The sequence below is a fragment of the Haliotis asinina genome, chromosome 9, assembly GCF_037392515.1.
Source record: "Haliotis asinina isolate JCU_RB_2024 chromosome 9, JCU_Hal_asi_v2, whole genome shotgun sequence".
NCBI lineage: Eukaryota > Metazoa > Mollusca > Gastropoda > Lepetellida > Haliotidae > Haliotis > Haliotis asinina.
The window spans coordinates 1,421,644-1,444,707 of record NC_090288.1 but is presented as its reverse complement, the minus strand read 5'-3'; the positions used below and the strand labels follow the sequence as shown (position 1 = coordinate 1,444,707).

Genomic DNA, 23,064 nt, shown 5'->3' with positions numbered 1-23,064 from the left:
ATCATGGAATTTACGGCGGGTGGTATGTTATTTTTATGATTTCCGGTAAAGATGAGTATGTTTTGTTACGTACAGATCAGTCTCCCTCCCTACTCTAATCTCATTACTCTGCAATGCTTTGATAGACGGTAAGTAGAGTGTGTGTTTCTTAGGTAAGATCAGTCTCAGCAATGTTATAATAGATACCCTATCATGGAATTTACGGCGGGTGGTATGTTATTTTTATGATTTCCGGTAAAGATGAGTATGTTTTGTTACGTACAGATCAGTCTCAGCAATGTTATAATAGATACCCTATCATGGAATTTACGGCGGGTGGTATGTTATTTTTATGATTTCCGGTAAAGATGAGTATGTTTTGTTACGTACATTTCATTTTCATTACTCTGCAATGTTTTGTTAGAAATCATGGAGAGGGTTTAAAAAGCTGCAATGTTCGGATATTGTCAGAAATCCGAAATAATGGAACGACAGGTTTGAATTTGTGACGGGTGCTAGAGGAAACCAGGTTGCAGTTTTAGCGGTAACAGAGGGAGTAAATTATTAGAACAGCACAGCAGCTTAGCGGGCTAGCGGTACTGAATTACGTCATTTACCCGTCGCGGACTAGCGGGTAGCGGCCTAGCGGGGTGGAGTCGTCAAAATGGCCCCTTTCATAGAAGAAAGGAGTACATACCAAATGTTATCATAATTCTTCATCAGGTTGACTTTTAAAATGCCTATCAAGCAAGTCATTGACAGGTTGACAGTTGAACAGTATGAAGTTGCATGACTCCCAGCATGTTTCACCTTTCAGCAAATCGAATGTCCTTACATCGTCATCTTCCCTGAGCAAATGAACGTACCTGAAGAAAGGTTTGGTGTCAACCATCCTCACATGCCTATAATCAGAAGTGCTTCACACATGTGATCAGAAGCTTGAGATGAGTTACAGTGATGGAGAGAAATGGAGCCAATTATTTCTCATGTTCTGTTTGTGTCAGTCGGTACTCAGACCTGCTCATCATATATTTGGAGTAGTTCAGTGATGTTGGTGTTTCTGGGAAGATTTTCTGGGTAATGCTCACAATTAGGTCATGTGTAAACTGGTAGTGTCATAACTTTCTTCTTTTGACACCAGAGACGTTGGTGGCCTAGTTGGGTAAAGCATCACAATTTGCTGAACAGAGTTGTGTCCCTTGGTCTGCTGGTGTGTTTGAATCCTAGTTCACCTGGATTTCCAGGTTTGCACCTGCTTATGAGGTTCACCCAGATGTTGACTACTGTGACCAGCCTCGGTTTAGGCTTCCCTGCAGCATCACAGTGTCTCAGTGGTATTTCAAAGGGATGCAGTCAGTAATACCAGCTCATTCAGGATATCACAAGGATGCAGTCAGTAATACCAGCTCACTCGGGATATCACAGGGATGCAGTCAGTAATACCAGTTCACTAGACAAAGCTAACACTGCTGACGTTCTTTTGTCAAAGAAGTACATGTATACACATACATGAAACATGTTGAAGGGTTACCTGCCCTTGACCAAGACTGTTGCTTTTGAAATGCCTTTAAGAGTTGAAACGTAAATGGTAGAGATGTGTAGTTATTGAGGGTATGTAGGTACACATGTCACTGTGTGTTTAGCACCTGGATGTTGACTAATAAAACTAAATGTTTGTGACCACCCTCTGTTCATATATTCCTCCTACAACTGTCTCCTCAAGATATCACTGGAATACAGTCACTATTCACTAGGATAAAATCATTAACACCAACTCAGTCCCTCTCTTTAAACAGCAATTTCCAGTGAAGTTGATTGTCAAGGAAATGCATGTATACACATAGTGCTGAAATGTTTTGGACAGTGTGGTCCTGTGCATAGTGCTCACGTCACAAATGAGTTGAAGTTAAGTAACTTGGGTGTAAGGTGTCTGTTGATGGGTGACCATGTTTGGCAGCCTGACTCTGGGAGTTTCTAGGATTTCAGTCCTGCCTCACAGTAAATCACATGTGATACATGTGGCCTCACTGTAGGCAAGTGATATTGTTCCGAACTGCTACTGTTCCCCCAACTGAAAGTGGGTACCCAGCCGGATAAGACTCATTTGACTGTAACCTTCAAGCACCTCAAAGGCAGCCTGGGTTATGTGGGGTATAAATGAACTATCTACGCTATGAGCATGCTGTCGATGTGGGTTTAGTGCAATATAAGTGGACTAATTAAAGTGAGTTACAACTGTATTATATAAAAATCAGTGTGGTGAAGGGTTACCTACCCTTGACTGAGACTTTCTATAAAAATGCCTGTATTGGAGTTAAAACATTAATAGTAACGATGAAACGAAGATGTGTATTTGTTGTGGGGTATGCATTTGATAGTTAAAGTAGATACCTATGTGACTATGTGTTAAGTGGATTAGTCTTGCCTAAAACTATCCAGTTCCTGCCAGACATACAACAGTGTCACAGACACTAACTGCCGGTGGTAACAAGATCAAGCAAAGTAACTGCTTAGTAAGTATCAAGGAACAAGATATCAGTTCTAGTTGATTGTCTTCGTGGAAATGTCCCTAGGACAATCTGTGACAATTAGTTCTGAACTTTTACTTTCTGTAGCTAAGCAACCAGAATACACTTCAAAGGGATATGTTCTTAATTGGATAATGATTGATACGATGCTGAGGTTAACACAATAGATTCACATGAACATCAATGTACTTGACAGCCTCCCATAATGCTGTATAAACAATAGCTGGAAAATTACTGATAGTAATTGATAGCTTTCCAGATTGGTACCATACTGTTATCAGTTGATGACTTGATAAACACTCTGTGAAATCTGGTAAACAAATGTTTACTTCATGTACGCTTTGCTCATCTCACTATGATCAGCCAGCAAACTGATCTCAACTTGTGCCTTGTATAAAGAATCTGTTCCTGAAAGTAATTTAAAACAGTGATTGTATAAATATTTGAAGTATTTTAGATTGTTTCTTGTAGTGTTTACAGTCGAAGTATCAGACTCTGCGGCCACATGATGAGATGCTGAAATACAGTAAACCCTGCCGGCACTCGACTCATACCACCGATTTATGCTTCATAATGAAAAAATACCCATGTGAGTCCTATTTTCTTTGCTGATGTCTGCACAAGATACGCACAGTAAAGAATGTCTCCACTTTGACCAGCTCAGCATGCAGACAAGTCTCAGTCTCAGACGTGGCTAGATCAGCATTTCAAGTTTAAGTGGAGAAATAAAATTACTGAAATATGTTCGCCAAACTTTCATGGGAATTCCATTTTTTGTGTTTAATGTCCCTGGTTAATTAGCCTTTAAAATGCATGTGTGTCGTTATCAATCAATGTAAGTCATTTATGTTCGTAGGCTAACAATAAAAGTGTTAAATGAATTTGCCAGATTATGCTGAAATCTGATGTTGTTTTGTATGCTATTAAAGCTGTGCACGAGTAGATTTGTGTCATGACCTATTCAAGCAGTGCTCGGATCTTGGCATGTGTTATACTCTGTGATGAGTTTAAGAACTGTGGATATGAAGTCTGACTACTTGGTTTTCTAAAACAAGAGAGACTTCCTAACACATGAGTGGCTGTGTAAGTGCTGGCCAGTGTCCTCGCCCTTGCAGCGTGACGAAGCTATCAACTATGATAATGACACTGGATATATACTTTAAACCAAAAATAAAGGAAAGGTTAAGGAAAAGTACATGGTTGGCATGTTAAGCCTTATTTCTATTTTGTCACTAGTTTGAAAGAGTCTAAAAAAAATCTGCCACACCAACTGAACTTGGACTTGTACTTTCGGTCTGAGGAATGTTGGGGAATACCTTTACACAGTGTGGGAATTCCCTTGCACTTGGGTACCTTAATGAACTTTGGATAAACATTAAAGTGATATATTGTGGTTAACATAAACAAACAACTCAAAATTTTTCGTGAAGGTTAATAGCGTTGTAATACCTCGACAAGAGCATGCGCACGTTGTAACATCAGTTCATGGCATCGCAATCCCAGTCACATCACAACCTCTTTCCACTTGCGCAAATACTGCTGCCACTAACAATCTCAGTTCCACTAACTTCATGTCATCGGGGTTCATTTCCAATTCTCACTTTTCAAACTGTCTTTCAGTTCGCTGGTATTAATTCAAATGTTTGAACTTGAAACTTTGCCATTACTGGAACGCGTCACGTTGTGTTGTTCCGCTCTGTCATTTTATGTAAATGAGTCACCTGAGTCATGTCATGCCATTACACTGAAAATGTTAATCGGTGGTAACAAAGATATCTGTTTTGATGAATTTGATTATGTTTAAATAAAGTATTGCTGAAAGCCTATAGTATTTGTTGTTGAATTCAATTATAAGGATCAATGTGCAAACTTTGTAAGAATCTGCTATATGGATTCATACAGTTTGCACATTGGTTTTTAGTTCCATACCTCAGTGCAACAAAAAAAGTACACAGTCAATCCTTAAATAAATCTTCTTACTCATTTTGTATGAAATGTGAACAGTACAAAATGTTCTGGTTATATGTTCCATACAGAAATACTGATGACTATGCTCAGTCTCCTGAAACAAAGCATCAATATTGAAGCTTATTGGACATCATGTGTCCCCTAATTGAATGATCATTGTTGCTTACCTGCATGGTCAATGAACATTCCTGCCTTGTTCCTCATACAGACATGCCAATATTCATATTGTCTTTCAAGAAAAACTAGAATTGTACATATTCACAGCTTTATAAGTCTTAATCTGTTCCTCTTCTGACTGTGATCCAGTCACTTTGTTAACAAAATAAAAACCAGTGACAACTTTATCTCATTGCCATGTTCCTTTATTTCTTTTCATGAGTATAACTTGCTGTCCGGTACTCCATCATCTCGGGACATGGATCTGAGTGAGGCTGGGTGAACTAATCCAGCGATTGACAGCTGTGGTTCAACTGTAGTTCACCTGTGGTGCCGCTGTGGTTCAGCTGTATTTCACCTGTGGTGCCGCTGTGGTTCAGCTGTAGGTCAGCTGTAGTTCAGCCATGGTGGTGATGTTGGGCTTTGATGCCATGTATGGCTACTCTAGGGTTAATGGTTTTTCAGGAAGTATACAATGCTACTACACTAAGCTTGAAGACATGACATACTCGTGCAAGAAACAGATTCAGATGTATTTTTGTCTGTCATTTCTGAGAAGTAATGGAGCAGGTTATCACACTGATTTTGAATAATCATGACACTTATTTGTGGATATACCACGTGTTTATTGTGAAAGCTGATGGTTTGACATAGATTCTAAAGTTATTATCAAGCAAATAAATGTAATGATGCCACTGGAATGTATATGTTGAAGTGTCACCCACACAATAAAGACATTGTTATGATTATCCTGCAACACCTACTTCTAAACTGCAGGAGTCCACTGGTGTTCCACCCTCCATGCTTTCAAGTCATTATGTTTATGTGCAAAATGTGTACATGATACTTTTGAGAGTTAGAGTTGATGAAGGTGGAATCAACTCTTGTCTGCTTCAGTATTAATAGGGAGAACTGCTGTGACATTAATGAAGAGAAGTAGGCAGATGATCTCATTAATCTGAAACATTCATTTATTGCCCTGTGGGTTAATATGTTCACTTCGGTCACAAAAAATAAGTCAAGTTTTTAAAGTTTGTTATTTCTCTCATAATGATATCCATGCTTGTGTGTTAACTGAGAATTCATGGCAAACATTCGTCATATTCAGTGGCACACATTTCACTAATACAAAAAAGGAATGTCGTGAGTGTTTCTCCAGAGTCTCTTAACTGACTGGTTTTGTAGTGAAATGCAAGTAGCTGAGAAGGGTTATGGTCATATTAATGAATCTTTGAGTATGGCTTCCATATTGTCTTATTTAAACAAACATGAATGTAGTTATATATATATATAGGTACCATTAGGAACGTGATCACCATGGTAACGGTTTGAAATGTTGCAGTCTGTACACTGAACACAAGAACAGATTGCTAAACTGAAAGAAGAAAATGCTCTTTGTATAAAATTGATTATTTGACAGATACTGGATGCAAGAAAATGTAGATAATGACAAGAAAACATTCACCCCCTACCAGGAAAAGCAATGTGCATTGGTGAACAGCTTGATTGTCCACTTTTCACAAGTGTTCTGTTCTGTGAGATATCTTAGATAAAACATTAGGGCTGTTTTTAAAAAATTGTCAAAACATATTTGTAGAATGTCTGATTATTATTATTATTATGCTACCATTTGTGTAGCATTGATATCCAGCTCAGATGCTTAAAGGCGCTCAATGTTTTCCCTTGATCATTGAATTTCCATCTCAACTGCACATTGTTAATGTGGCTTTCCCATCCTTATGAGGCACCCATTCACAGCTGGGTGGACTGGAACACATACTCACAGAACTTTGTCCATGTTTACTGCATGTTGCTGCACTGGCAACTAGGTGTTTGCACGGTTTCATGTGGCCACCATGAAAATGTCATCAACCAACTGATTTGTGGGTTCTTTCAGTGCACAGTGTTGTGTACTGTACACTAGGGCTTGTGACATCACTGAAAGTGTCTGCTTGCAAAGGTTTTTATACCCGGTCACAGGCGTGCTCGATCTTGGCACCTCCAAGCTTGTTGGATTACTAGCTTGGCACCTTTAGACACCTGGCCGCCCACTGTGCCCTGTCTGACTGACTGAGTTCACGTCTGCTAGTTTCATTGTACCCCATTTGTAAGTAAGTTACATAGTCCAAGTCCCACAGTGGGAATGCCGAACGCAACGGGCACTTTGTGGTAATAATTCTTTTTCTCGAATAACATTGAGTCACGTACGATATATGGAAAGTACTGATGTTTCGCAAATGCAAATTGATTGAAGGGTGATAAGTCTAAATCTGTTTTTCTAATCGTCTGCAAAAAAAAGGTTTTGTACCCGTGCTTCAAACAGTTCAAAATTAATGTTAAGGTATTCAGGAAGATAAATACATTGTTCACTGGTACCTCAGTGTCCATTGGTCGATGTACCCACAATGGTTGTTTATGTTCCCTTCAGGCTCATTGTTGTAGGTGGTGAAGACTGTCTTCAGACTGTCCAGATACTGTTGCAATGGTGGTGTTATGATCAACTATATGTGACTGATGTTGGTAATTACTCCATGTGTTACTGATTGATTGTTCTCATCCAGTACTTGTCATAATTAATAACTGACCACATTCAGTCATCTCAGACAGTTTCTGAAATCAAGCAAGATTGACGACTAATCGACTAATTGTCCTGGCTGTGTTGACCCTTGGCTGTTTGGAGGGATGAGATACAGTTTACACAATGGGATTACATAATGGATGTTTCATGTCAGTTGGATGAGCTTGATGGTGGCACTGGAAATACACGATTTACTTATGGCACTGTTTCCATTGTTGGAATGAACAGGAAATGATTCTAGGGGAGATGAAATATTCCAGTCAGCTGGAGGGAGTGACTGTCATGGCTTGTTTGTTGGGGCTGGTAATGAGTTGGAGCCATATTTAACAAATTTCACACAGTCTTGTCTCGGCAGAGAGTAAGCGGTTGATGAAAGGTTTTTATATATAGTGCAGGTCATTTGAGGGTTTCCATCCAGTGTTTGTCTTATCAAATATTGTAGTCCTCCCAATGTTGTATTCTTTCTGGCAGCACTGTGTCTTCTCCATGAAACATTCTGTACTTGCAAGCAAACTTGCATTCTTCAACTTGTTATATATTCTTCCCTGTAATCTTTTCAGAATTTTTTCTTTTTTTCTGGAATTATATCTTTTGGTTTTACTAAATTTTATTTAGTTTATGATTCCCCATCTTTCCACCCAGCTCCCCATGAGATGCAGTTTGTTCTTCCTGTTCCATTGACCTCCATTCCAGGAGCAGCTAGTCCACCAATTGTGCTCCACGGCTGATGCCCGTAACTTCATCAACATTTAGAACTGATTGCATTATGTGGGTCAGAATTGAGATGATTAAATCTCAGCTACAATATTAACAAGATAATGCCATCATATAGATTGTCATTACATCAGACTGGTGTAAATCATGAGTTGTGTTGTGAGTGTGATGGTGGCTGAATCACATGACCACATACAGAAGGAGGTACTCTGGACTCCGATTAGATTGAATTATTCATAGCATATTCAATCATGTAAGATCACAATCAATTTGTGTGACACTAAATCTTCATTTCAAACAGTGAAGATGATTAAATTAAATATTCCTTAGCAGAGTTGTCAAATTTTCTGAAGATTTGGGTTTGTTATAACCAACTTTGTTGTCATCTGAGCTGAGTGGGTGTTGAAGTACTTGGGTAGAATCTTCAGCCTCTTGAAAGGAAATAGAAATATGAAGCCTTGATGAACACTCTCCAATAGTGTCGGTTGTCCGAGTTGTTTAGTGTGGATGAGTAGCCAGTATCTGAGTTGTGTAGTGTGTGGATGAGTGTGTATTGGATGGCTGTTCTTCAGTACAGTAGCCAGTATCTTAGCTGTGTAGTGTGTGTATGAGTGGGTATTGGATGGCTGTTCTTCAGTACAGTAGCCAGCATCAGAGTTGTGTAGTGTGTGGATGAGTGGGTATTCAATGAGTCTTGAGAAGGTTTGTGTTTCCCTGTGCGACTTATATGACAGGTACAGTTGAACGAGCGGGTGCAGTAATTCATAGTAGAGAGTTATGTTCCCTAGCCACACCAGGATCTGCTCACCAATGATCAGCCATGACCATTGAGCTTCTCTCCATTGTTCATTTCTACCTGTTCTTCCATATTTGACTCACTGTTATGGCATCATTTGCTAGACTAACGTGTGACAGAACTGAACTCGCTCATGTAAACGATTGAGGGAAAGAAAACTAGACATATCTAGAGCTGTAAATTGCCTCGAAAGTACATTTGACGGCCATACAGTTAGTATTTTCCATGTTAATTGCCTGTACTTATTTTTGTTTTTTCACTTTGGATTTCTATTTCTGTTGCAATGAAATCTTACCTTACAAAACATTAACGACAGCCATGTACATCAAAGCTCTGAGTGAGTGAGTATATCAATAATCTGGTAAAAAATATTTGACAAGCAGCACACAGATAGTACCATAGTGCCCTATTTATATTACCACTCCAACTGTTCTTTATCTAGCTATTTTCTGTACCACAAATAATATACAAAGATATAACAGTAGGAACAACATGGTGGCAGAATTGATAAGAAACTTGATTATTTTGTAATGTATTTTTCTTTCTCCTGCCTTCCCATTTTATATTAAGCTCCATGAATCAAAGTTACATTGGTGTGACTTTACATCAGCTAAGTACACAGCCAGAAATAAATAGTGTTGTACTGCTGTTGGGGGGTGTACAGATAAGCGTTGGTTGTGTAACTTTATTGCACTTGTTGAAGGAGGATCTTTACTCCCTGGTGTTCACCTCTGCTGTGTTGTCCTGAAGCCTCACAAACACTGGGGGCCAGTCATGGAATGACATTTCTGTAGGACATCTTCCTTTACTTGATGCATTGCTCCCTATGTATATGTACTACGATACTGATTATCACTGTTTACAAGCTGAAATATTTGTAAGAATGATCTTGATGAATCCACGATTGAGTCTTGCCCTTGTGTCTTGATCAACATGATAAGTAAAAGTTTCTAACTTTCAGCTAACCTCTAACAACTGGTGTTGATATATTGATATGAAAGAGACTGAGATGTGATGTGTGTATGTTTCTCCAGTCACAGTGCAGGACCGACCATGTGAGTGTCATGTGTGTCACGTGACAGTGTCGCTGATGTCATGCATACATAAACTAGAACAGGAAACAGTGTGCCATGAAACAGATGATGTGCGTTCTGCTGATGTCTTGTGCTAACTAGCACCCTATACACAAAAGCCTTCTCATTAAACATTCAGTATGAAAGCATTGAAAACAAATCTGAGTTGAACGCTTTTATGTTCTGCTGGATGTACACTGACAACTTGACCCCCTCAATAAGATATATTCCAAAAGGATATTATTACATGCGTAATAGCGTCGCTTTTAGCAATATTCCAGAAATATGGTGGGACACCAGAAATGGGCTTCACACACTGTGCCTATATGACTAGTGGAACCCAGCTCTTCCATGCTACCCTAGTCTGTCTCACACTTCCTGCACTATATTAGTTTCTCCACTGGCAAGCCTGCAGAGCTAAAGTAAGTCTCAATTACATCAAGTCCTGAATCTCTGGTCTCCCTCCTTTGGGCTCCTTATCAATTTATAAGGGCATGTTTGTTACTATCAAATTTATATATTCAGAGACAAAGCATTAGTCTAAGGCTACCCTCCCACCTTACAGGTCGTGGAGTAGTGTATTTTATAATCATCTCCTAGTGAAGATACACTGATTGACTCAAACATTTTCTAAGCCAGACTTGTATATCTGTTCAACTTTTCACAGACATATATGTTTTTACACAATACATGCTGGGATTAATGTTAATCTTAGGAAAAAACAAATATTTCATTGAATCAGTTGGTCAGCTTGTGTCAATAGGATTGGATGCAAAACAGAATGCTGTGAGAATAGTACTTTTTGTGTCTTCCAGTTTATCATAAATCGATGCCTGTGATGTTGATCACTGGTTTGTCTGATCCAGGCTCAGTCATTTATGACTGCTACCACAAAGCTGGAATATTTAGCAACAAACAGTAGCTCATTACTGATTACATTGTTGTCATACATTCACACATACTTGAAAATTCACAGAAATCAGAAAATGTTTATCTGATGTCCAAAGTGAGTACAATGTAGGAAGCACTCACTCATAGACCCATTCGCTCGCTCACTCACTCACTCACTCACTCACTCACTCACTCACTCATTCACAAACCCACTCACTCTTGCTTGCAAGTGGTTACTCTCACCAGAGACCATATAATCTATTATATGGTCTCTGCTCTCACACTGCTGACTCCTGTGCTGAGATATACAATATTTCATCTTGCCTCAAAATGTTGGTTGGAGCTACCTCCCAGCTGCTGTTTGTGCGCATGATGATGAGACAATGTATTGATGGATGACAGACGGGAGATGGGATTAAGTACTGAATTCAGTCATGCCTGACTGGCAGCTTCCCTACAATAGAGACCGATTGATTAGGGAGTTATTATGTAATATGTGTATAATCTTGCCCCATTAATTTTTTAATATTTAATTATCCCTTACTGAGTCATTCTTTGTATTGAGACCAGCCTTTGTTGGCATGCTACCTTGTATGGTAAGCTGGGGAGGAGAAAGGAACAGCCAGATGATTCAGAAGGGCCAGTTTAGTTTTTGTATTGTTGTTGTGTAGGTGTGCTTTGTCTTCTTCTGTTGGACTGTTTGTGTTGAGACATTTGCTTTTAAGGTAAGTTTCAAAAAGTTTCCTTTCAGCTATTTTTGTCCGTCTGTGTAAGTGATTGGAACTGCACCTTTTGATATGTAGTGGAAGATGGAATATTCTGTGTGGAATAAATGATCTCCTACCTTTTATGGAATAAATGATCTCCTACCTTTTATGGAATAAATGATCTCCTACCTTTTATGGAATAAATGATCAGTTTTGTGATGGTGATCTTTTTATGGGAGCCCTAATAGGGTTTGAGCCAGGGTTGCGTCATACCAAGGAAGTTAAAGTTTGGTACTTCTTGTTACCCTACCTTGGCATTAGAGGGATAAAATATGGACTGGTGGGCTTGGAGTCTTAATGCTGTTTGAGAGTATCCATGTAACACTGTGACTTGGTATCTGTAGGCTAGTGGTTAGAAATTCGCCTATCATACGGAAAATCTGGATTCAATTCCCCACATGGTGACAATGTGTGAAGCCCACTTCTGGTGTCCCTTGCCATGATGTTGCTGGAACATTGCTGAAAGTGGCGTAAAACTTGAGTGAGTGAGTGAGTGAGTGAGTGTAGCCACGTATGCATGGACATTAGCCTTCCACAACACCCCTACATATCCATACAAAATGTAAGAAACTTTACAGGGATAGCATTTGGAGGAGTGACAGTTTTTGATAAATACTCTCAAATGAGGATATCTGTCTGATGATGTCATCGAGTGACTGATACTTGATACTCCAGTGCAGCGATGAGCGATTGTAATTTTATACTAACTTGACCTTACAGCTGAGCCTTAAATTGATACACACAATGAAATATCTATAGTTTATCATCTGTAAATCTACAATACATATTAGAGGTAATGAACACAAAGTGTTTCGTCCATGCCAAGATGAGGCTGATGGCGACTGCTTCTTTCCCCAAGGCAGACTTGTGTGTCGTTGATGTGATAAGGTGAAGGTCAGCAATCTACTTGATAACTTCTTTTCAACAAACTTTTGTTCATGTTGGCCCAAATGCCCTGCTCAAAAGTTCAAGCAAATGTGTGATTATATTTTATAGATAAAAATTCTTGTTGCCATGGATACTAATTTTTTTACTAAGTTTGATGGATGACTATCTTATTTGTGTATGCACCTGTCATTTTCCAAGTGAAAATAAAAGGTGTATCCTCTCCTGCGTTGCTCATCACGACAACAAAGGACAGATCAATTTTCCTTGCCAGTCCCCATTACACAGTGTTAATGAACTCGGGTGTCAGTCAGTTAGCAAACCGATTGCTGGACAGTGATCTCCACTAACATGGGACAAATCGGAATGTGTCACATTAAGAACATTTGTGGTTTCCAACAAAGAGTAAGATTAAAGCAAACTGTCCCTTGAGTAAGGATTATGCGTGTGGTATGCATATTAAGTGCTGCAAATCATGAATTCATAATGACTCCCATGGAAAGGTGTATTGTGTGGCAGGCTGTAGTGATGTATGTTGTCACAATTAGCTAACCGACATGTTAGTGTTTCCACATCAGAGTGTCACATTGTCTTGTGATGGACCTGAGACATACAGACCTGAGACAGACAGACAGACAGACAGACAGACAGATCTGAGCATGTTACACTTTTTGATGATGAGTGAGTGAGTTTAGTTTGACACCACATTTGGCAATATTCCAGCTATTTGGCATCAGTCTGTAAATACTCGAGTCAGGATCAGACATTACAGTGATCAACAGCATGAGCATTGATCTACACAAATGGGATTTGATGACATGTTAAAAAAGTCAGCAAGGAGCACTACCTGATCTTATCAGTTGCCTCTTACGACAATCATGTGTTGCTGTAAACTTATTCTAACCTGGATCTTCATGGGTCTGATGATGATGATGATGATGATGATGATGATGATGATGATGATTGATGAATAACAAAGATAAATGACTATGATTGAAATTCACATGACATTATTATCAAAGTTACAAAGCGAGCACTTTCAGATTATGTAATATTACATGTACCACCTGCAGACAATTTGTCAGTGTACATCCAGATGTAATTTGAACTCCCTGGGGATCATAACTGCTGCAAAACTGCAGATACAGCACTTAGCAATATTCACTCACTTACAGTGTTACTATAAGTGAAGTGAAAAGCACAATTGGGCAGAATCACTCACTCACTCACCCACAGACCACTCTTATCTGACAGCACAGTACAGTGAAACCTCATACATTAGTGATAATGATTCATTTCAACATTCACATATGCCTCTGTGACAAAGACGTGCCACTTAGCAGCAGTAGGAGATTTGGTAACACTTTGTTTTCTGGCACACAGTTACTTATGCTCATGCTACCTGACTACCAACAGCGGCGGTTGGTTAGCCTAGTGGTTAAAGCGTTCACTCTTGGTTCAGTTCCCTGGTGTGCCCTGCTGTGATATTGCTGGAATATTGCGGCCTAAAACTAATCTCAATAACTTGGCTCCAACAACGTCAGAACTACAGCCTACACTACAGTATGTGTTAATCCCCCTGTCAGTGCATGTCCACAGCTTCTCTACACAGACATGCATGTATGTTGACACAGTTGCTACCTTGTATCAGACAGGGTTTTATTGGTTTCCATGTATTGTGTGGAACAAGCCTATGATGAGTCAGACCACCAGGAAGGAGACTATATGTGACGGGTGGGACAATGGAGAGGGTAATTTGTGTGTGGAGTGGAAAACGGGTGGGGGTCATTTCAGTGGGGGTTACTTTAAAGGCCTGCCCTGTGTTTAAGGAAGAAGACAAGCATGACCATTGTGTTCCCTCCCCCAATGTAAACAGACAATAATAGGGACCTTTCTTTGACAATTACCAGTTTTATTCTGGGAAAAAAATGTTTGCCTGCTGAGGAGAAATTTACAATTTAAAACATAAATCCTGGAAACTGGATCCACCAATCTTTGTCAATTAGGAACATGGTTTCAAAACGTTGAATGTTTGTCTTTGTGAGAAACATGGACCATTTAAATTCTCCAAATTTACCTTCTTCAAATTATAACTTGTATATGCTGGAAGTATTGTAATGTGTCATAATTTATGTGAATATCTTTTCTGATTGTAACTTACTCACTAATATACTCACCCACTCCGAACATACTTGCCTAGAGTCCACTCACTCACTCACTCACTCACTGTCTCACTCACTGTCTCACTCACTCACTGTCTCACTCACTCACTCACTCACTCACTCACTCACTCACTGTCTCACTCACTCACTCACTCACTCACTCACTCACTGATTTTCCAGCTGTAGCCATGGCCAGTGTATGTCCCTATTGTATATAGTGTAGGTCTCCACTGTCTGTTGGTGTGTGATGGAGTGACACAGTGGCGACGTGTAACCGTGCTCATCTTCTATAAACCTGTCTTGTATGTTCCAGCTGCAGCTACACTGCCATCCTTGGGTCAAAATTTATGAGAAATATTCCACATTCAAGCCATGTTTTCATATACTGAATTAAATTGTGTAAATTACGGCAAAAAATGGGATTGATTTACTGCAAAGAGTGCATGCGTGTAGCTGGGAGAAGTGTTGTGAATCAATAAGTCCCACTAATCCCACTTACTTCTCAAAAACTGCCAGTATATTTAGAATTTATCTCAACAGACACAGCATGGTTTCAGATCGGTTTAGATTCCAGAATGGATTGGTATCCACAGCGTCCAAAAGATTCTTGTTCAGTTTTGGTAATATAGCTGAATGTCCCATCTGACAAACAAGGTGTTTTCTGTATTTCGTAGCCCATGCTTTGTTATGGCTGTAGAGTTTGTTGGATGCAGGAAGGTGTCTGTACATGAATGTAAGTATCACTACTAGGTACGATGGTTTGGGTTGCATTGTGGCTCACATGTGACCTGTATCATCACTGTTAACGGCGTCATCGTACAATGGCGAGATATTTAGGGCTACATGTTTATGATGGTTTTGGAGTGTATTGTGGCAATATCTGAGGAGTCACTGTAAGTGTCTGTTTCCAGTAAAACCTGATCCCTCATGCTGTATATGCAAGGTATTTGTATGCAGTGTTGGCAGAAAGGGAAGCTCTGTATGCTTTATGTGGATGAAATATGAGAAAGTGTATGTTGTGTGTTGACGCAAGGTGATTTGAATCTTGATGCAGTGTACATGCAAAGTGAGAATCCCTTAGGAGGACACTGCTTGCGTAAACTACGACACTATATGACCAGACAAGTAATATCTATCTGTCTCAAACTATATGGCTGTCAATTCAATAGGGTCATGGCTTTGACGGTGTTGAATGTATTAATTGATTTATAAATGCATAAAATGTGTCTTGTGACATTTCTGTAAACTGTGCAACATCTTGTGACACAATGACTAATTATTTCCACCAAGCTGCATTCCTCACTCGTCTCCTGACATTGACTCACCATCATAGATATCTTGTTTGTCAATGTATTTACCATGTGGTGGTTCTCACTGGCCAATTAGACAGTCTTGTGGAAAATTTTTAGACTTACAAACCTTTAATCACTCAATGATATTTTAACTGAAAACCTGTGGTGTATGCAGGTCATTAAGCTAAGCAATTGATCAGATCTATTATGTCATAGGGGCGGTGGTGGGGTGGCCTAGTGGTTAAAGCATTTGCTCATCATGTCAAAGACCTGGGTTCGATTTCCCACATGGGTGGGTACAAGTGAAGCTCGTTTCTGGTGTCCTCACACATGAATTTGTTGGAATATTGTGAAAAGGAGAGTTAGACCTGCCTACCTCACTGACTGACTGACTGATTGACAGTTGTTTCAAAAGGGCCAGAGTATATTTGGCCCTGGATGGCTAGGTGGTTTAAGCATTTGCCCATCATGCTATGAAATCTGGGTTTGATTCCCAATGCAAGTACAACCTGTGAAGCCTTTGTTGGTACTCTGCTGATGGCCAGTACATCTTGAACGTTTGATATATTGTTTGACTAGGTGCAGTACCTCTTGTTGGCCAGCGCAGTACCTCATGTAAACCCATAACTTTGTGTAGTTGAATTAAATTCTGAAGAACAGTTTTTATGACCCCCCAACTACTGCCAAGGTGCTGCAACTCTTTTTTTTTTAATCAATCAGAGCAAAACAACAGCAGCGGCTCTCATTCAACTTCCCTGCTTGTACTGTGTGTCGCACAGTGGTTTTCACTCTACCTTTGTTTTATTTAAATGCCCACAAATTCTACCTAAAAAGATATGTCTGCAGATTTCATTTCATTTTACTTCCAGTTCTGTTTTTTTCTGTATTTTTAATCTAAGTACTAACAAAGTTGGTGTCTAGCTGTGAATGATGTGATGATGTGGACAATGGCTGGAACTGATAGGAAGGTACCCTGGAGATCTAACAGGCTCCACATGGAGCCAGCCTCCCCTCTATATCAGGATCCATTCAGACAATACCTGACAACAACAACTGGGAAACACAGAAAAACTCACAAGACATGATGGGAATTCTCTAACTGGAAGATAAAACAGTTCTCTGGGAATATCAAATAAGCTCTTGGAGTAAAGAAGGTATCCCAGCCGTCAAACACAGCGAGTGCTGTCTGATTCTGGGGATAAGCGGGGATTTTCATGATGACAGTCTAAAACTGAGTGTGAATGCATCCTGTGTTATCACATGCCGTGCAGGAAGCTGGGAGTTTGTCAGTATTGTCATGTAGATGTTCCTCATCTCCCTAATTCCTCACCAATCTGCTGTTCAGCATGCAGTTGTTCAGCATGATTGTCAAGCCTGCTTTACAGAGGATTCTTGTGATTCAGTTTTTTCCAAACAGACAAGTTTATCAGCTGGGGATGCAGATTAAGATGGTTGGTGTCAAGGTGTCACTTTCTGAACATGCTGGTTGCAGCTACTTGGAGATCAAGTCTTAACTGTGTGTCGAAACTCAATTTTCATGCGTCCCCTCTTAAATAGTTCTTTGAATCGTAACCTTTTGTGGAGCTGTTTGGACATATGTTGTTGTTGCAGTCCAAACCACATTCATCCTAAAAAGTGCTCCTTGCAAGGATACTGAGATTCTGGGGCCTGAAGGAAATTTTCTTTTACTGCAAATATGCTGGCAGGTTGTTAAAAAAAAGAAAGTATTATTTGGAGTCCAATCTAGTTCCTAAGCTTCCAAATGTCTGAGATATTTTGGATGTTGCTTTCAGAGCAGTAGTGATGTATTCTGCAGTCCAGCATTATTACCTTTGAGCCTAGGACTAACCTGCCCCATGTCTGTTGTCACTGAGGATCCGATGCTAACTTGAAGATGAGGGCACCCATTCTGACCAGGTTGTGAATTGTTTGGTATTGTATTCTCTTGGTTGGGCTGTCAGTGGAGACCCCCTTGGTAGCCTAGTGGATGGTGTTTATGAGAAGAAGCTGGTGATTTTTTAAATCTGCCTGTTTCATATCAAATGACATTAAAAGTTGGTATCAGTTGTTTCCATGCCATGCACTTGGGCCATGCCAGTACACTGTGTCTAATGTTAAAACTGTTACTGGTACATGCCATCTCACTGACCAGCAGTTTGATGCAAAGTTACTTTACACAAGCACATGTCCACACACACTTGTGCATAAGCATTGCTACAAGTTTCTTTCATTGCTTCACCATCATGTCCCTACCAATGTGCCTTATGGTGAGTCAGCAGCTATGGTATCTGGCAACTGCAGTGTACTTTGTGATGCTCTATGATGCCTAAAATAGAGATCTCAAGGAATGTTTTAGACAAGTTTGCCATGAAAACATCCAGATGATTTTCACTTTAAACAGAAAAGTAAGCCAAATAAAGTGAAATTAAAATTGCGAATCCTCATTATTCTACCTTGCTAAACTGAACATTTAAATCTCAGAATTGTATTCAACTTAGATTCAAATTGCTGTTATTAGTTTTCATTGCAAGGGGGTGAGCCCAGTAGTTGGAACAGTGAAACAAATGCATATCACGCACATGATGAGCACTAACTTAGACCAACCCTAGCTGTTCTCGGTATTTCATTTAGTGTGAATACCCCCTTGTAATACACATAAATAGAGTGGTTTGAAACTATGATCATTTAATAACTTATCATAAGTTGAAAAAAATTCTGAGATTCAAATGTTCACTTGGCAAGGTAAAATTATGAGGAATTGCAGTCTTCGTTTCACTTTATTCGATTTACATTTTTGTTTAAAGTGAAATTCATCAGTACATTTTTACTGCAGACAGACTATAATAGAAGAGCAGTAAATTGGTTCCATTTACAATTTATGAACACATTATACATTTGAGTTCCATTCAGGCATTTTTACCAAGATTCATGTGGTTCATTTTGAAATGACACTATGCTCAGTCAAATGAGTCTTGGCATAATAGAACATTTTGTAGCAAGTGAGGTAGTCAGTGTCTCACAGTCCCTGAAGTCCATCGTTTTCCCTAATGAAAAACCCTCTCTGCAGTGCAGTTCTGAATCTCTGGTCTCCCTTGGGCTCATTTCTTAATTTGTGTGGTTTGGGTTTGTTACTGTCAAAACTGTATATATTCTGAGATTATACCTTAGTCTACAAGTCATGGAACACTATCTTGTGTAGGCTGCATTTTTTTTATACAGTAATGATTTGGTAGTCTCTATGGAGAGAGTGGATTATTTTGTGAGAAAATGCATCATTTTATATGTTCTCTTGATGTCTAGATGAAATTTTATCAACTTTGAGGAAAAAACCCTTCACTGGACATGCTCCACACTGTTTCAGAGGTGAGTATGTGAGCTGGAGTGCCCAGTATAAGACAGGTGGTGCTATGATGATTATGCTGTTGGGGATTAGGAACTTACCTGAATCACCTGTGACTGGAAATCTGCCCTGTTTCATGTCGGAAAGACGACCTCGGGAAGACGGGGCTCCAGTGCTGGTTCTCCAGGCATTCTCTGTGGACATCATTGCAACAGCATATATATATTGCCATCAATACAATGTACTTGATTGTAGGGAGAGTTATATAGAGATGTTCAGTAATATAGAGAGAAATGTTTTCCTATTGTCAAACGGTGATGCTATCCAGTTATCCAGACACTGATGTCATCAAATAAACAAGACAGTGATGTCATTCATTTGTCGAAAGTGATGTCATTTAATTGTCCAGACACTGTGATGTCATCCAGTTTTCCAGACAGTTATGCTAGTCAGTTGTCAAGACAATGATATCATCTAATTATCAAAACAGTGATGTCATTCACTTATCCAGACAGTTATGCTGGTCAGTTGTCAAGACAGATTTCATCCAATCATTAAAACCGTGATGTCGTTCAGTTGTAAAGGTGATGCAGTTCACTTGTCACGACAGTGATGTTTTTCAATTGTCAAAAATGATGTCATCTAACTGTTCCGACAGCGTTGTCATCCACTTATCACGACAGCACTATTATCCAGTTGTCCAACCTGTATGATTCTATTGCTAAGACAGTGATTTAATTCATTTGTCAAGGTTTGCCATTGATGTCACTAGTCCCCACACGGAGGCTGCGTACCACTGATGTAACTTACAGCAGATGAAAGCACGACTGGCAACCAGGAAACATTATTTGCTGTATAAATAGTAGCCAATCAAAGATTACCTTGATCTCAGGGAGAAACTGACTCTAAACCCCAGGGTATACTGAAGTTGGCTGTAACCCTGACAATGGAGATTGATGACTAGCCCATCAACAGACATTCCACCAACATTACAGAATCCCATTGCAATCCTCTAAACTGTTAGAAAAGAGGTTATTGCCAGTTAGTATTAGTGGAAAGAATTACTTTGTGTAGTTTCTAAACAAATTTCTGGTTGTAGAGTTTATTTTAGGAAGAATTGTGGGCCGCTACCTAGGGTCAACATCTGAAGGAATTGCTGATAAGTTGTGTAGAAAGCCGTACTTCGCTGATCACGGAAGCTTATTGAAGAAACTGATGGAATTAGTCCTCAGTTTGTGATTTTCCTCGTGTACATAAACATGATATTGATAATACTAAACACGAAGAAAATGCTTGGCGCTGGCTTCACTCATTTAATGGTAAATGTCGTTACAAATGTCATTACTGAAATAATGAATTTTCCATCAAATTGCAGGTCTGTAAATTTCATCATTCATTTCCCCTAGTAATAAAGTAAAGTGTATCATCGCCATGACAACACATTTCACCTCACCATCTGGAGTCCTCTGGCAAGTGGATGGTTCCAGCATTTTGCTAATTCCCCATCCCTTCCACAAACAAAGTCATGATGAGAGTTTTTATCAAGCTACTCTTGGACTGATGGTTTGTGAAGGTCAGAGAAGAAGTGATGTTTAAACGTAACAAATTCATCTTGAAGCATCTGACATACAGTGCAGGTATTCCAGAGTTTGAGGTCCTACTGTGCCTCCACTGAAGTTATCAGACAGTTCTGTGATGTATGAAGACATAAACTTGTGTGGTGATGTCTGTTTCCACCAACAGCTGCTCACTGAACCTGCACAAACTTCTTAAATGTCTGAAAAAAAGTAGATGCATTTCGCAGAGATCGTGTTTTGTTATTGATAGGTCTCTTGAAAGTCTGAGACCCAGAGAACCTTTAATAGATGTCTTTAACCTTGTCAGAAAATGAAAATAACAAAAGGATGTGTTTTTAATAGAAGGTGATGGGATCAGAATTGTAGTGGTGAACAATTTCAGTGACATGTCCTTTCACTAGTATCTGCAGGGGCCGTGTGGTAGCCACTGCTTGTCATTTCAAAGCCCCGGGTTTGATTGTTCACACTGGCACAATGTGTGACGCCCATTTCTGGTGTCCTCTTCCGTGATATTGCAGGATAATATGGCTGAAAACACCCTAAAAACCATACTCACTCACTGGTGTAACAATGAGTCACAGATTGTGTCAGTCAGTCACTCACTCACTCACTCACTCACTCACTCACTCACTCACTCACTCACTCACTCAGCTCAGTATGCCAAGACTCATGGGCCCACTTGCACAGAGCAATCTTAGTTACGATGTATCTTAGGTCCCTACAATCAACTTTACAATCACCATACAATTGCCCCAATCCACTTGCACAAAGATGATCTTAAGACAGCATGGATTTAAGATCGCGATCTTAACTAAGATCGAACTCTTCAACATTGGACGTAGAAATTTCTTAAACTCGAGTCCTGTCTACAGTTGTCTTCAAGTGCGCATAGCATGCAAATACAACGTGGAACTGGTAACTGCACACAAATGACATTCCTTCTTTAATCTCACCTTGCAGATATTTCATGACAACAAACAAACAAACAAAAAAAACCCCCAAACAACCCCAACCCACAAATCTTTGAAGGAAATAATAACGTTGAAGAAGGAAGCGATAACGTAGAAGCTAACATGTATAATCACTCGTACGTCAGGGGTTATTCTCTAATTTTTCTACATTCTATTTTTTTTTATGAACTAAACATGTGATACTGCAACCACAGTAATATCATGTTTTATGCAAATATTGAAATACAAACAAATACATTAATGGATTGGGTCTTAAGTTATTGACCTAATAATCATGAAATTAAAAGATAACACATAAAAAACATTTCCTTATGATATAACACATAAATGTACCATGATTTGTCAGTGGCTGTCAGTTGAACATAGTTTGGCATCGGTGTTATTTGGAGTAAAATCCCATATATATCCCACAAGCATTAGATTAGATATGAATGTGTGACATGACTGTGGGAGTGTTTCTTGATCATTATTTATTCGCTTTGTTAAAACAAAACACGTTTTATGCAAATTTCACACACCCCAGCTAGTGTATTTTTCACGTTTGAAAAACGCTTGTATTATATCTAAAATGCATAGATTAAAACTCTTGTCTCTCGTCAGATTAAATTTTTACAAGTAGAAAAAAAAATTTGTACGTTATCCAACTGTAGATTATTTCAATGATAAACTAAGACAAAATCATTAACCGAAAAGAAATATGTGGATATCTATATGGGTCACAACAGAACATGCATTGTATTTGGGCATGACAGATTTTACGGCAACGGCATAATCTGCAAAGGGAAACCACTCCCATCTGTGTAAAAACTAAAATTAGCTGCCCTTGAGTTATTGAAAAGGTCATGGCCACTGCTAATCGCATGCAGACACCTTTCGTTACCATCCTTTCCTTGTTTATCAAAAAGGTATGGTGTTCATACTTTTTCCAACACTGAATTGGATGAGAATTGTACTCTATGATATCGACTCGATAATGATGTTGTTCACTACCGCAAATAAGTATATTTCTGACGTTAAATCGATGTTGCATTCTCCGTGTCGCTGAAGTGTCGAGGCGAATCATACAGTTTTATGCAATATAAAAGCAATCCCCAAACGTAAAGCTAATTATTTGCGTGAAATTGACACCAACATGGACGCCATTTTGCTACTGACTACAATGATCTTAGCTCCTTACAATTGGTTCCGACCAATTGTAAGTTTTGATTGTAACTTACAATGATCTTAGCCTACAATCGCTTTGTGCAGGTGGATGGCGATTGTAGCCGAAGTCTAAGATCGCGATCTTAAGGATTTACAATAATTGTAGCTCTAAGATCGTTTTGTGCAAGTGGGCCATGATGACCAAGAAACTTTCATTACATACAGATACTGGTTCTGGTTAGAA

The 23,064-nt window shown here is 39.3% G+C and overlaps 2 protein-coding genes across 2 annotated transcripts in view; one reads left to right on the top strand and one right to left on the bottom strand.

Moving 5' to 3' along the window:
* Positions 1-19,333, bottom strand: part of LOC137296488 (proteoglycan 4-like) — a 46,126-nt gene extending 26,793 nt beyond the window's left edge. Inside the window, exon 1 of the mRNA XM_067828277.1 lies at positions 19,231-19,333. Within this exon, the coding sequence (XP_067684378.1) occupies positions 19,231-19,333 (103 nt within the window). The remainder of the gene's footprint in view (positions 1-19,230) is intronic.
* LOC137295696 (dystroglycan 1-like) overlaps positions 11,326-23,064 on the top strand; it is a 77,313-nt gene continuing 65,574 nt past the window's right edge. Inside the window, exon 1 of the mRNA XM_067827188.1 lies at positions 11,326-11,408. The gene's annotated coding sequence lies outside the window, so the exon portion shown is untranslated. The remainder of the gene's footprint in view (positions 11,409-23,064) is intronic.